Source organism: Urtica dioica, chromosome 4 (genome assembly GCF_054948205.1).
Source record: "Urtica dioica subsp. dioica isolate 48M chromosome 4, U.dioica_male_clone48M_v1_H2, whole genome shotgun sequence".
Lineage (NCBI taxonomy): Eukaryota > Viridiplantae > Streptophyta > Magnoliopsida > Rosales > Urticaceae > Urtica > Urtica dioica.
This window is the reverse complement of record NC_142759.1, coordinates 26045682-26058415: the sequence shown is the minus strand read 5'-3', so window position 1 is coordinate 26058415 and position 12734 is coordinate 26045682. Positions and strand designations below refer to the sequence as shown.

At 36.2% G+C, this 12734-nt stretch overlaps 2 protein-coding genes across 2 annotated transcripts; one reads left to right on the top strand and one right to left on the bottom strand.

Moving 5' to 3' along the window:
* Positions 1 to 2336: 2336 nt before the first annotated feature.
* Positions 2337 to 3072, top strand: LOC149401399 (uncharacterized). The gene is made up of 2 exons (XM_089613366.1): positions 2337 to 2936; positions 3044 to 3072. The coding sequence occupies exons 1-2, from the start codon at positions 2342 to 2344 to the stop codon at positions 3070 to 3072; spliced, it is 624 nt and encodes a 207-aa protein (XP_089469492.1). The 5' UTR covers positions 2337 to 2341.
* Positions 3073 to 7790: 4718 nt separating this feature from the next.
* LOC149401398 (uncharacterized) lies at positions 7791 to 11569 on the bottom strand. The gene is made up of 2 exons (XM_089612891.1): positions 11465 to 11569; positions 7791 to 9603 (listed from the first exon to the last, which is right to left on the bottom strand). The coding sequence occupies exons 1-2, from the start codon at positions 11507 to 11509 to the stop codon at positions 8035 to 8037; spliced, it is 1614 nt and encodes a 537-aa protein (XP_089469017.1). The 5' UTR covers positions 11510 to 11569; the 3' UTR covers positions 7791 to 8034.
* Between the last annotated feature and the right edge of the window lie 1165 nt (positions 11570 to 12734).

The following is a 12734-nucleotide window of genomic DNA, read 5'->3' as shown; positions in this document are numbered from 1 at the left end:
TGTCTTATGCAAATGAGCATGAAAGGGTATCGGGATTGGATTTTTTTAGAGTTGTAGTAGTTTTGGGAGCTGCTCGATTTGGTTCTTGCTGAAAGCTTACTGTCCTGACCTGACTAGTTGTTTTTGCGATGTTTTAGTTGTGGTCTGAAGGGTGTTTTCGTGCTTTTTCTTTTCTTCGCGTGGATTCCCATGGATCTTCCAACATGTTTTCCTCGTGTTCCACAAATTTTTACAGTGATCACACCAACTTTTCTTCTTGTTACCTTCTTGTCCATTTCCTTGTACAAAAAGTGCTAAAGTTTCAATTTGATTTGCAAGTTCTTCGCTGTTGTTGAACATAATCTTCCTTCTGTTTTGCTCCAACCGAACCACAAAGAAAACTTCACGGATCGAGGGAAGTGGGCGTCTCCCAATAATCCTTCCCTTTATTTCATCAAGATCTCTGTTCACAACTGCAAGAAACATATAAACACTATTGTTTTCTTACGTTTTCGTTGTCGTGCATAGTCAATTGCGTTTTCCCACATATCATTATGGCACTGGTTTAATCCTAGCAACATATCATTATGGCACTGGTTTAATCCTAGCAACAGTGACACCTGTTAGAATAATTTTGGGACTACTAATGTCATTAAATAAATGTGTTGGGTCATTATTAATTAAGTCAAAATTGATGTGGTCTAATTTAGAATAAAGTTTGTGACTTAAGGACATATTTGTCATGAAGTTATTATGTGGCTACCATAAGTGCTAATCTAATTTGATGAGGGGCCAAATTAGAAATAAGCAATAGTTATTAGTAACTGCCTGGCAGTTATTAATAACAGGGTAGGTCCCTGATTGCAGTACGTAAGATAATTTTCTTGTATCCCCATCAACAAGAATTCTCCAGACTCAGGCAAACTGCAATCAGAAGACCATCCAACTCTTGGTGTTTGCAATCCATGGATTCAGGTACGCTTTCGCTATTAAGATCTATGGTTTGGTTTCTCTTGAATTGAATTAGGATTATTTTTTAGGGATTCAAAACCCTAACAATTGGTATCAGAGCGTTCCTAATTTAATTCATGAGAAATTGCCGATATTGGTTTTCGTAGTCGTCGTTTGTGATTACCTGGAATATGTCTATTGTCGGTTATAGTTTTGCTGTGCGGTTCGGTGGTTTTATTGCACAATTCTGAATATTGATTACTCTGGTTTCTCTTTGATTGGTATCATTCATGACATTCGGTTTTGTTGTATATTATCATCAGTGCATATTAAATGCTGTTTGACTTGCGATATACGTGTTTGGTTATTTGCGATAAATCAAAAGATTCAGTTTTATGCCTTTAAACTGTGTCGCATGTGTTTTTAGTGGAATTTAACTGTTTGTGTGGTTATAGCTACATGCGACTATCATTGTTTTTATTAATTGCTTTTGAATGTTAAAGTGACAGTATTACTTTTGTTTTTCAAGTTCAATATTAGTCTTTTGTCGTATATGACATTAATAACTTTCAGTGCTTTTATATATAAGATTAAATCAATATCAATAGATTTGATTTTTTTTTCTTTAGTTAGGCATCACGTACGTACAGCAAGACTCTTTTATGTATCATGAGGTTCATTCATGTTCATATTAAAGTTTCAAAAGCTACAGATTGTTATATACACATTTAAAACTTTTGGTAATTCAAATATATGGTTATTATAAATAATTCTTGGTCTATTATTCCTAATAAAGAGTCGAAACAAAAATGTCGCCAATATGACCTCTCTTGTCTAGATTATTTATGAAAAATTTTAGATGTTGTGTATGTGTTAATTTATGCGGATACTAGTCGGCCCAAACGAAGATTAGTGACTGGCCAAATTACATATACATATTTGTGATGATAAAGATGTAACAATAGTAAAGTTTTACTTGTGAATGATTGATCGATCCAAAGATAGGTTAATTTTTTACGAGCCTTATTGTTAGTGTTTGATCATTACAACAAGATTACCATTAGCAGTTAATATTATTGTCCAAAGACTTGATATTGATGGTGCATTAGGTATCTTGAGATGGGATTTACCATTATTTGAATTTTATTGCTTATTAAGGTTAAATGTTTGTGTATATATGTTTATGTGATTGTATTGTTCTATTTCAGCTGTTGCTACTGTATCTGCTAATCTCGATTCGGTTCCGGTCCTTAATGGTAACAACTTTAAGGATTGGAAAGAAAACATGATGATTGTTCTTGGCTGCATGGATCTTGACTTATCGCTTAGAATGGATAAGCCGGCTTCTCTTACGGATGCTAGTTCCGCCGATGATAGACGGATCTATGAGAAGTGAGACCGTTCTAACCGAATGAGTCTTATGATCATCAAGCGCGGCATACCTGAAGCTTTTAGGGGTGCGGTGTCTGAACAGATCACCAATGCCAAAGATTTTCTTGCCGAAATCGAAAAGCGCTTTGAAAAGAGCGATAAGGCTGAAACGAGCACTCTTTTAAAGAAGCTTATTTCAATGAAGTTCAAGGGCAATGAAAACATAAGGGAGTACATTATGGAAATGTCTCATGTTGCTTCAAAGCTGAAAGGACTCAAACTTGAGTTATCGGATGACTTACTTGTCCATTTGGTCCTTATATCTCTCCTTCCTAAATTCAGTCAATTTCAGGTCAGTTATAACTGCCAGAAAGAGAAATGGTCTCTTAACGAGCTCATTTCATTTTGTGTTCAAGAGGAGGAAAGATTGAAGCAAGATAAGACTGAAAGTGCTCATTTGGCAAGTACCTCTAAAAGTAAGAATCTCAAGAGGAAAAATGAGGCTGCTAAAGATAAAGGTCCGGCACTAAAGAAACAAGCCCAACAGGAGCTTCCAGAGGGTTGTTTCTTTTGCAAGAAGCTTGGACACGAGAAGAAGGAATGTCCTAAGTATCGCATATGGCGTCAGAAGAAAGGTACATTCCTTGCTTTAGTCGGTTCTGAGGTTAATTTGGCTTCAGTACCTAGAAACACTTGGTGGTTAGATTCCGGTGCTGCTTCTAACATAAGTGTTTTGATGCAGGGTTGCCTGAGCTACCGAAGGCCAAGTGATGCCGAAAGACGCATCTATGTTGGTGATGGCAAGTCGGTAGATGTGGAAGCAATTGGGCATTTTAGATTGTTATTAAGTACTGGTTATTATTTGGATTTAATAGATACTTTTGTTGTACCGTCTTTTAGACGAAATTTGGTTTCTGTTTCTTATTTGGACAAATTAGGATATTGTTGTTCATTTCAAGACAGTGTGTTCAGTTTATCTATTAATTCTAAAGTTGTTGGGACCGGTTCACTTCTTATTTATGACAATCTTTATATGCTTGAAACTGTTGCTTCTTATGATGAAACCTTGAATGTGGAATCACGTGGTACTAAGCGCAAATTAAGAAATGAGAATTCAAGTTCTTTATGGCACAAGCGATTAGGTCACATTTCTAGAAATAGAATTGAAAGGCTTGTTTCCGAAGGAATTTTGGATCAAATTGATTTTTCGGACTTTGATGTATGTGTTGCATGTATCAAAGGAAAACAGACTATAAAGAAGAAAATTGGTGCATTAAGGGAAACAGACGTCTTAGAGTTGATACATACGGACATTTGTGGACCATTTCCTACTCCTTCTTGGAATGGTCAACAATATTTTGTATCATTCTTAGACGACTATTCAAGATATGCATACATTTTTCTTATTCATGAAAAGTCCCAAGTATTGGACGTGTTCAAATCATTTAAAGCCGAAGTTGAAAACCAACTCAACAAAATGATAAAGAAAGTCAAATCTGACCGTGGTGGTGAGTACTATGGTAGATATGACGGCTCAGGTGAACAACGTCTGGGACCCTTTGCCAGATACCTAGATGAGTGTGGTATCGTCCCACAGTACACTATGCCTGGGTCGCCCAGAATGAACGGTGTTGCTGAAAGATGAAACCGGACTCTTATGGATATGGTAAGGAGTATGATTAGTCATTCAACCTTACTAGAATCACTCTGGGGAGAGGCATTGAAGACCGCAGCCTACATTTTAAATAGGGTACCAACTAAAGCCGCTATCAAAACACCTTATGAGCTTTGGACCGGGCGAAAGCCTAGTTTAAAGCATTTTCATATTTGGGGTTGTCCTGCTGAAGCAAGGCCTTATAGGCCGAGTGAAAAGAAATTGGATACCAAAACAGTAAGCAGCTACTTTATTGGGTACCCTGAGCGATCAAGGGGGTATAAGTTTTATGATCCTAAAGTAAGACAATCTTTGAGACGGGAACTGCAACGTTCTTTGAGGATATTGAGTTTGGTGGGAGAAATAAAGAAAAAGACTTTGTCTTTCAGGAGGATTCGGACTCAACAATTCCTATTGAGGAAAGTTTGATTCCTATTCCAGTTACTTTTGATAATGTTCAGGATTCTGTTCATGTCATCAATCAAGAGCAACAAGACATTGTCATTCAACCACCTGAGGTTCAAACTGAACAACCTCAAGATCAAGTGCCTTTGCGGCGATCCACAAGAGAAAGGAGAAATGCTATACCATATGATTACATAGTTTTTCTTCTCGAAAATGAGGATGGTTGTGGTGTGATGGAAGATGACCCTGTCAACTTCCAAAATGCCATGAATGATACAAACTCTGTAAAGTGGATTGAAGCGATGAATGAAGAGTATAAGTCTATGCAAGACAATAAAGTTTGGGAACTTGTCCCATTGCCTGAAGGAAAGAAACCTATTGGTTGCAAATGGATTTTTAAAACCAAAAGGGATTCGAAGGGTAATGTGGAGAGGTATAAGGCTCGTCTTGTAGCAAAAGGTTATACTCAAAAGGAAGGGATTGACTTTAAAGAGACCTTTTCTCCGGTTTCATCAAAGGACTCTTTTCGGACAATCATGGCACTTGTTGCACATTTTGATATGGAACTCCATCAAATGGATGTCAAGACGGCGTTTCTCAATGGAGACATTGAAGAAACAATATATATGGTGCAACCTGAAAACTTTGTGTTGGGAGACCCAAAGAAGATGGTTTGCAAATTGACAAAATCCATTTATGGACTAAAGCAAGCTTCCCGTCAATGGTACCACAAATTTCATCAAGTGATTCTCTCGTATGGTTTTGAAAGCAATGTTGTTGATGATTGTGTGTATCACAAGTTCAATGGAACTAAACATATGTTCCAGGTTTTATATGTCGATGACATACTACTTGCCACTAACGATAAATGCATGTTGCATGAAACCAAGAAATTTCTATCGAATCATTTTGAGATGAAAGATCTTGGTGATGCCTCTTTTGTATTAGGAATCCATATTTACCGAGACCGTTCTCGAGGTGTACTTGGATTATCACAAAAGAGCTACATCGATAAAGTGCTCAAAAGATTTGGCATGTATGATTGTAAACCAGGAGACACCCCTGTCGCTAAAGGAGACAAATTCAGTCTCAATCAATGTCCTAAAGGAATTCTTGAGATTCAAGCAATGGAAAGGTTCCCTATGCTTCGGCAATTGGGAGTCCTATGTATGCTCAGGTTTGTACGCGTTCGGATATTGCGTATATTGTTGGAGTTTTAGGCAGATACTTAAACAATCCAGGTATGGATCATTGGAAAGCAGCCAAACGAGTCATGAGGTACTTGAAAAGAACAAAAGATCACATGCTCACATATAGGAGGTCAGACCATTTGGAGATCATTGGTTATTCTGACTCCGATTTTGCGGGATGCCAAGATAGTAGGAGATCCACATCAGGCTATGTCTATTTGTTGGGTGGTGGAGCTATATCATGGAAGAGTGCAAAACAGACTCTTATTACTTCATCCACCATGGCAGCAGAATTCGTAGCATGTTATGAGGCATCCAACCACGGTATATGGCTGAGGAATTTTGTCACGGGGCTGCGTATTATGGAAGGAATTGAAAGGCCGCTTAAGTTATATTGTGACAATAAATCAGCCGTAATGTATTCCAACAACAACAGGAGCTCGACAAAGTTGAAACATATCGACATCAAGTTCTTAGTTGTTAAGGAAATAGTGCAAAGTGGACAGATTTACATAGAGCATTTAGGAACAAACTCCATGATAGCGGACCCTCTTACAAAGGGTCTACCACCGAAGGTCTTTCACGAACACACTTCTCATATGGGTGTTGTAGAGCTTCAGGATATCTAGATTCGGTGGGAGTTTGTTTATTTGTTTTATTTATGTTGTGTGTTTTATGTTTGCTTGTGTTGTTTGTAAACACACATATTTATTGTTTCTGATCAGATTTATGGTATTAGTTTATTACATTTTGCATATTCAGGATAAAGTTTGATCTCTTTAAAGTAGGATCGGATGAAATTGATATGAATAGATCACCTTGCATATAATTTTATCTACCACATATTCATGATTGATCTATGTCATTTGATTATATTGATGTATGTGACCATTGACGTGTTTAGTTGTGATTGATACAACGAAAACAACTTTGATCCTATATTGATGTAATTGATGGACGAGATTGTAATATGTCACATCATGATAATGACAAACATTTTCTGCGCGCTAAGGTTGATACATTTATTTTATACATGCATAGTCCAGTGGGAGATTGTTAGAATAATTTTGGGACTACTAATGTCATTAAATAAATGTGTTGGGTCATTATTAATTAAGTCAAAATTGATGTGGTCTAATTTAGAATAAAGTTTGTGACTTAAGGACATATTTGTCATGAAGTTATTATGTGGCTACCATAAGTGCTAATCTAATTTGATGAGGGGCCAAATTAGAAATAAGCAATAGTTATTAGTAACTGCCTGGCAGTTATTAATAACAGGGTAGGTCCCTGATTGCAGTACGTACGATAATTTTCTTGTATCCCCATCAACAAGAATTCTCCAGACTCAGGCAAACTGCAATCAGAAGACCATCAAACTCTTGGTGTTTGCAATCCATGGATTCAGGTACGCTTTCGCTATTAAGATCTATGGTTTGGTTTCTCTTGAATTGAATTAGGATTATTTTTTAGGGATTCAAAACCCTAACAACACCATCTTATTGTAGTATATTGTCACTTCTCTACCTCCTTGCCTAGACTGGCGTAACTTGGTTTTCAATTTGAAGATATATGATTAGTTTTCCAGATCGGAGTAACGCGGATTGAATCCCAAAGATTTTTCACCTTCTAATTCATGAACATGTAGGGCTTCGCTATCAATGATTCCATTGAATAGAGGAGCCATGGGATGACTAGTGAGTCCTCCATTCTCTAGACTTTATATAGCCTTCCTTGTTTTTCCTTCAATTTCTTCACCTCGCCAATTAGATACCTTAGTTTTCATCTCCCGTCAATTGCAAGTTTTACTGATTCAGACCATTCCTGAAAGTTCTGTCCATTTAGTCTATGCTCAGTGATGAGCATAGAGGAAAGGATGGTTCACTGAGATGTCTCCATGTGGTTGGCTAGAGTGATTGAGGATGAAGATTTTTGGCTGATAGTGTTTTGCACAGGATCTGGCATTTTTTCTTCGCTAAAAAACCTACCGCTCTAATACCATGTAATTTAGAATGATAATTATTGGCTATTAAATAGTTACAGATATAACTAACAATACATAAAAATAGGAATATAACTCTAACAACAAGATTTATTCTATCTAATCTAAATGAGAGATATTTTAGCTATATGACTAACTACATGATGACTAGGTACATGACTAAGTCTGATTACGAATTTCTACACCGAGTCATGCGCATGTTTGAAATTGTTAAACACATGTATATCAGAGAAAGAGGAAGAAAAAGAGAGGGATTACTATTAATTAAGGCAAATACACCAACTTAGATTTGTGGGACCTAATCACCACACTATTGTACATACGTGATTCGCCCGGCACAACAATTACACACCAAATAATTAAAATTACCAGTTCAAAGTTTCTTAAAGCAACAATTCACCAGGTCAACAAAGCAAAAGCTTTATTGATTTATTTATTTATGTAATTGGTTCCAGTTGCATGAAATAAAAGTGCATAAAGCTTCAAGCCTTGGAGACAGCCTCAGTGGCATCAACAGCAGCAGGTTTGTTGCCATCGGCAGGCATTATAACGTCTCTGTTTAGTCCATAAGAATAGAAGGGGCCCTCGATATTAGCAATATTATTGTTCCCTCCCCTCGGCCCATAATTGTAAAAGGGACCCTTGACATTAGCAGCATCCTTGTTGCCTCCTCTCGGTCCATAATGGTAGAAGGGGGCCTCGACATTAGCAGCATCCTTGTTGCCTCCTCTCGGTCCATAATTGTAGAAGGGAGCCGCAACATTAGCAGCATCGTTGTTGGCTCCTCTCGGCCCATAATTGTAAAAGGGAGCCTCGACATTAGCAACACCATTATTGCCTCCCCTCGGCCCATAATTGTAAAAGGGGACCTTGACATTAGCAGCATATTTGTTTCCTCCCATTGGCCCATAATGGTAGAAGGGAGCGGCGACATTAGCAGCATCCTTGTTGTCTCCCATCGGCCCGTAAGTGTAAAAGGGGGCCTCGACATTAGCAACATCATTGTTACCTCCCATCGGCCCATAATTGTAAAAGGGGGCCTCGACATTAGCAGCATCCTTGTTGCCTCCCATCGGCCCATAATTGTAGAAGGGGCCCTCGACATTAGCAGCATCCTTATTGGCTCCCCTCGGCCCATAAGTGTAAAAGGGGGCCTCGATATTAGCAGCATCCTTATTGGCTCCCCTCGGCCCATAACTGTAAAAGGGGACCTCGACATTAGCAGCATCCTTGTTGCCTCCCCTCGGCCCATAATGGTAGAAAGGGGCCTCGACATTAGCAGCATCATTGTTGCCTCCCCTCGGCCCATAATTGTAGAAGGTGGCCTCGACATTAGCAGCATCCTTATTGGCTCCCCTCGGCCCATAAGTGTAAAAGGGGGCCTCGACATTAGCAGCATCATTGTTGCCTCCCCTCGGCCCATAATGGTAAAAGGGGGCCTCGACATTAGCAGCATCATTGTTGCCTCCCCTCGGCCCATAGTTGTAGAAGGGCGCCTCGATATTACCAGCATCCTTGTTGGCTCCCCTCCGCCCATAACTGTAAAATTGGGCCTCGACATTAGCAACATCCTTGATATCTTCCCTCGGCCCATAATTGTAGAAGTGGGCCTCAACATTAGCAACATCCTTGTTGGCTCGGCTCGACCCATAATTATAGAAGGGGGCTTCGACATTAAAAGTAGTATCTTTGTTGGCTCCCCTCGGCCCATAATGGTAGAAGGGGACTCCGACATTAGCATCATCCTTATCGATTTCTTGAGGCCCATAGTTATAGAATGGAGCTCTAACATTAGCAGCGTCTTTATCTGCTCCCTGCTGCCCATACCGATAAAACGGAACATTTGCAGTGTTAGGAATAGAAGGGGATTTGCCACGAGGTGATGATTGTGTCATCTTCTCTATAACAAAGTCTTGTGAAGATGATTCTGGTTTGGTTTTGACGTGTTGGATAAGTTCGTCGAGGACCTCTGGAATCACCTCGTCTTTCATGGCCTTTCTCCAATATTCAACCATAGCTAACTCTCTGGATTCCACAATGTTACTCCCAAGCTACATCGGCAACCGCACAAATTAGTATTATTTTTTTGTGTGTATTGAACTTGACTGTAACCACCGTAAAATAAAGCATTGTTACTATCTTTCAAATTTACATTTTTTTCAAACTAGCTAGAAATTAGAAGAAAATATAGATTTTTTCTTAATTTATTTATCGCAAACAAAATTGAAGATGCGGGTTTCAAAATAAATTGGCCCGTGAACTAATCAGATTACTATAATATTGTATTGATCTTTATACAATAGTGAACATCAAAGACGCATAATGGATATATAATTCCAGGTTCATTAGGAAAATAAACAAGTTAAACGTTTGACATTATTAAATAGCCAACGTTTAGTATCTTAGATAAATAGCCATTTTCAGACGTAAATAGCAGCCACTTTCATATACTAAACGTTGATTATTTATCTAAGATTTACGTCTGAATATGGCTATTAATTTACACGTAAATCTTAGATAAATAGTCACTTTCATATACCAAACGTTGGCTATTTACTTAAAATTTACTAAACGTTGGTTATTTAGCAATGTCAAACGTTTAAGTTGGTTTTTTTTTTAATTCTCTGGTAATTTTATCTTTAAGTCTAAACTTACCTTGTTAAAAAAAAAAAAAAAAAAAAAAAGCATGTCTAAAGTCTAAACTTACCTATATATATATATATATATATTTCGATTTATTTATTATGGAAAAAACTTACGTATCTTTATTAACACATATTACGGATTGTATACGACTGTTCTTTCAATTTACTTCACATATTTTCAGAATTTTTATTTATGTTATTTAATGGAAAAATCGTACAAAATAGACATTTAAAACTTATTGATTAGTAAATTAGCCGAAGTTTCAAATTTTCAGCAAAGTAATCAAATCTACGTTTTAAAAAAAAAATTGACAACTAAGATTAATTTTTTTAACGATTATTATAAACAACTTATCACTTTCAAATAAATTAATCTTGGGGTAAAAATATGTGAAACCAGATTGCTGTATATGTGTGCTTTATCATTTAAAGAATGTGAAACGTTGGTTATTGAAACCAGATTGCTGCACATTTTGGCTATTTCACTAAATGAAAATAAACTTTGGTTATTTTGCAAATTCATCGCTTTAAATTGACTATTTAGCTACATCACCATTCTTTAAATTGTCCTTGAGTTTTTTTAATACTCATGATTATATTTTTTTCATTGCATATAAATCATATTTTTTTGGTAACGTAAAATTGTACGCATTGGGTAGTTTTGATATCGTTTTCGTACTTTAATATCGTAATTGTAATTTCATAGTCTTACTACGCCTATTCTGATATAAAAAAAAAACAAAAAAAAAAAAAAAAACACACACACACACACACACACACAAAAGTAAATTAATATTAAACTCAATGGATATAGATAGATATTTTCCCTTTAAAAATTTTGTTTTGAAGTTTATAGTTTATTAGGTTTTTTAGGGAATAAATTGAGGCACGTGAGTTCCAGCGAACAAACCTATTAAAATTAAGGTAAATAAATTACATCTTTCATTATAAAGGATAGTATTTCATAAAATAATTATTAATGGAATTCACACACATATATTTAAGGCAAGCACACATATACAGTTTCCTGTGTATTGAGATTTATATTGAGTTATACACTAGTAAACGAGGTTCAAGGTAGGTCAAGGGTCTGAGAGTTCTTTAGAACGAAAAGCAAAACCGGAAAACAGAATGAAGTAGGAAGTGGAACGATATATATGAACACAAATATTCTAGAATAATAAGAATCGCAAAAGTAATATCATTAATGTAAAACAGAGGATACTGTAAACATACAGATTTAAAAATTGAGTGAAAGAATGATTACCAGGACTAGGGAAAGAACTACAAAAGCTAAAGGATTAGATCCCATCTCTGTTCACAAGGTAGTAGTCTAAGTATTGAGTGTGCATTTCACAACTCTCTATTGTTCCTATTTATAGGGGGAGACTCGATATAACTGATAGTGATCCTACATTATTTAATATAATTGATAGTGATCCTACATTATTTACATTTCTTTTTTATTACTATTATATATATTTCAATCTTAACTTAGAAATCATATTATTGATTATATTAAACATTCGAACACAAATTGTAAACAATAACTTATAAGCACAAAACAAAGAATTATTTTGCAAAATAGTCAAATCAAACCTTTAACATTGCTAAATAGCCAAAGTTTTGTAAATACTAAGTAAATAGTCAGATATCATTTAAGACACATCTGCATTTACTAAAAAGCCCAAGCTTTCCCGCCCATAAGCATATGGTTGACTTAAAAAAAAAAAAAAAAAAAAAGAGGTAACGTGTAAACGAGAATCGAGGAATAATAACTGCAATTAATTACCGATTATCTCTCCACCAATATTCAATCTGCCATTAAGAAAAAATCTATCTCAAAAATATTTTCAAAACATCTCCTCTCTCCGACGAACAGGAACTCCATTGGCGACAACCGACGAACTGGAACGATTTTTCAGACCACCTCCTCTCTCCGGCTCTAACAGGTATGCATGTGTGATTTTTTGGCAATTGGAACTCTTATTTACTAATATTCAACCTCGATTTACATATTAAACTATGAAAAAATTGTTCTTTTTTGGAATCGATTATGAAAATATACGGTATTGAACATTCCTCTCCCTATGTATTATGAGTCCGTGCATTATTGGTCTATAATCCTAACATTTACACATAACCCTATTCATGACAACGAAATTTGGGGGAACCGACTATTGTGATTTAAAAACATAATGCATGTTCTTCAGTGATTACAATATGTTTATTGTAAATCCTTTTGAATGTTTAAATGTTGTTGGAACGGGTTTGATGTATAAATCTTGATGTGTTATATCTATATCTTGATGCGCAGTAAAATGAAATCATGTATCAGTGTGTTACTTTTTTCGATATACCACTGTGAATGCGTTTAGAAAATTGGGTGTTTGGATGTTAGAAGAAAAAATTGGAGTCGACATATTTTGCAGTAAATCTGAGTTAATATTGGATAGTCTAAGTTATTTGGACCAAATATTTATTTACACATATTTACTGCTGAGTTTGGATGTTAGAAGAAAATAATAGTTGTCGAT

What these genes read in the sequence shown, in the direction of transcription:
- LOC149401399 (XM_089613366.1), top strand. Translation starts at nt 2,342, where the DNA reads ATGAGTCTTATGATCATCAAGCGCGGCATACCTGAAGCTTTTAGGGGT. An exon ending in CATATGGCGTCAGAAGAAAG is followed by an intron (nt 2,937 to 3,043) that starts GTACATTCCTTG and finishes GTTTTGATGCAG; the next exon opens with GGTTGCCTGAGCTACCGAAG.
- LOC149401398 (XM_089612891.1), bottom strand. Translation starts at nt 11,509, where the DNA reads ATGGGATCTAATCCTTTAGCTTTTGTAGTTCTTTCCCTAGTCCTG. An exon ending in TAGTTCTTTCCCTAGTCCTG is followed by an intron (nt 9,604 to 11,464) that starts GTAATCATTCTT and finishes TTGCCGATGTAG; the next exon opens with CTTGGGAGTAACATTGTGGA.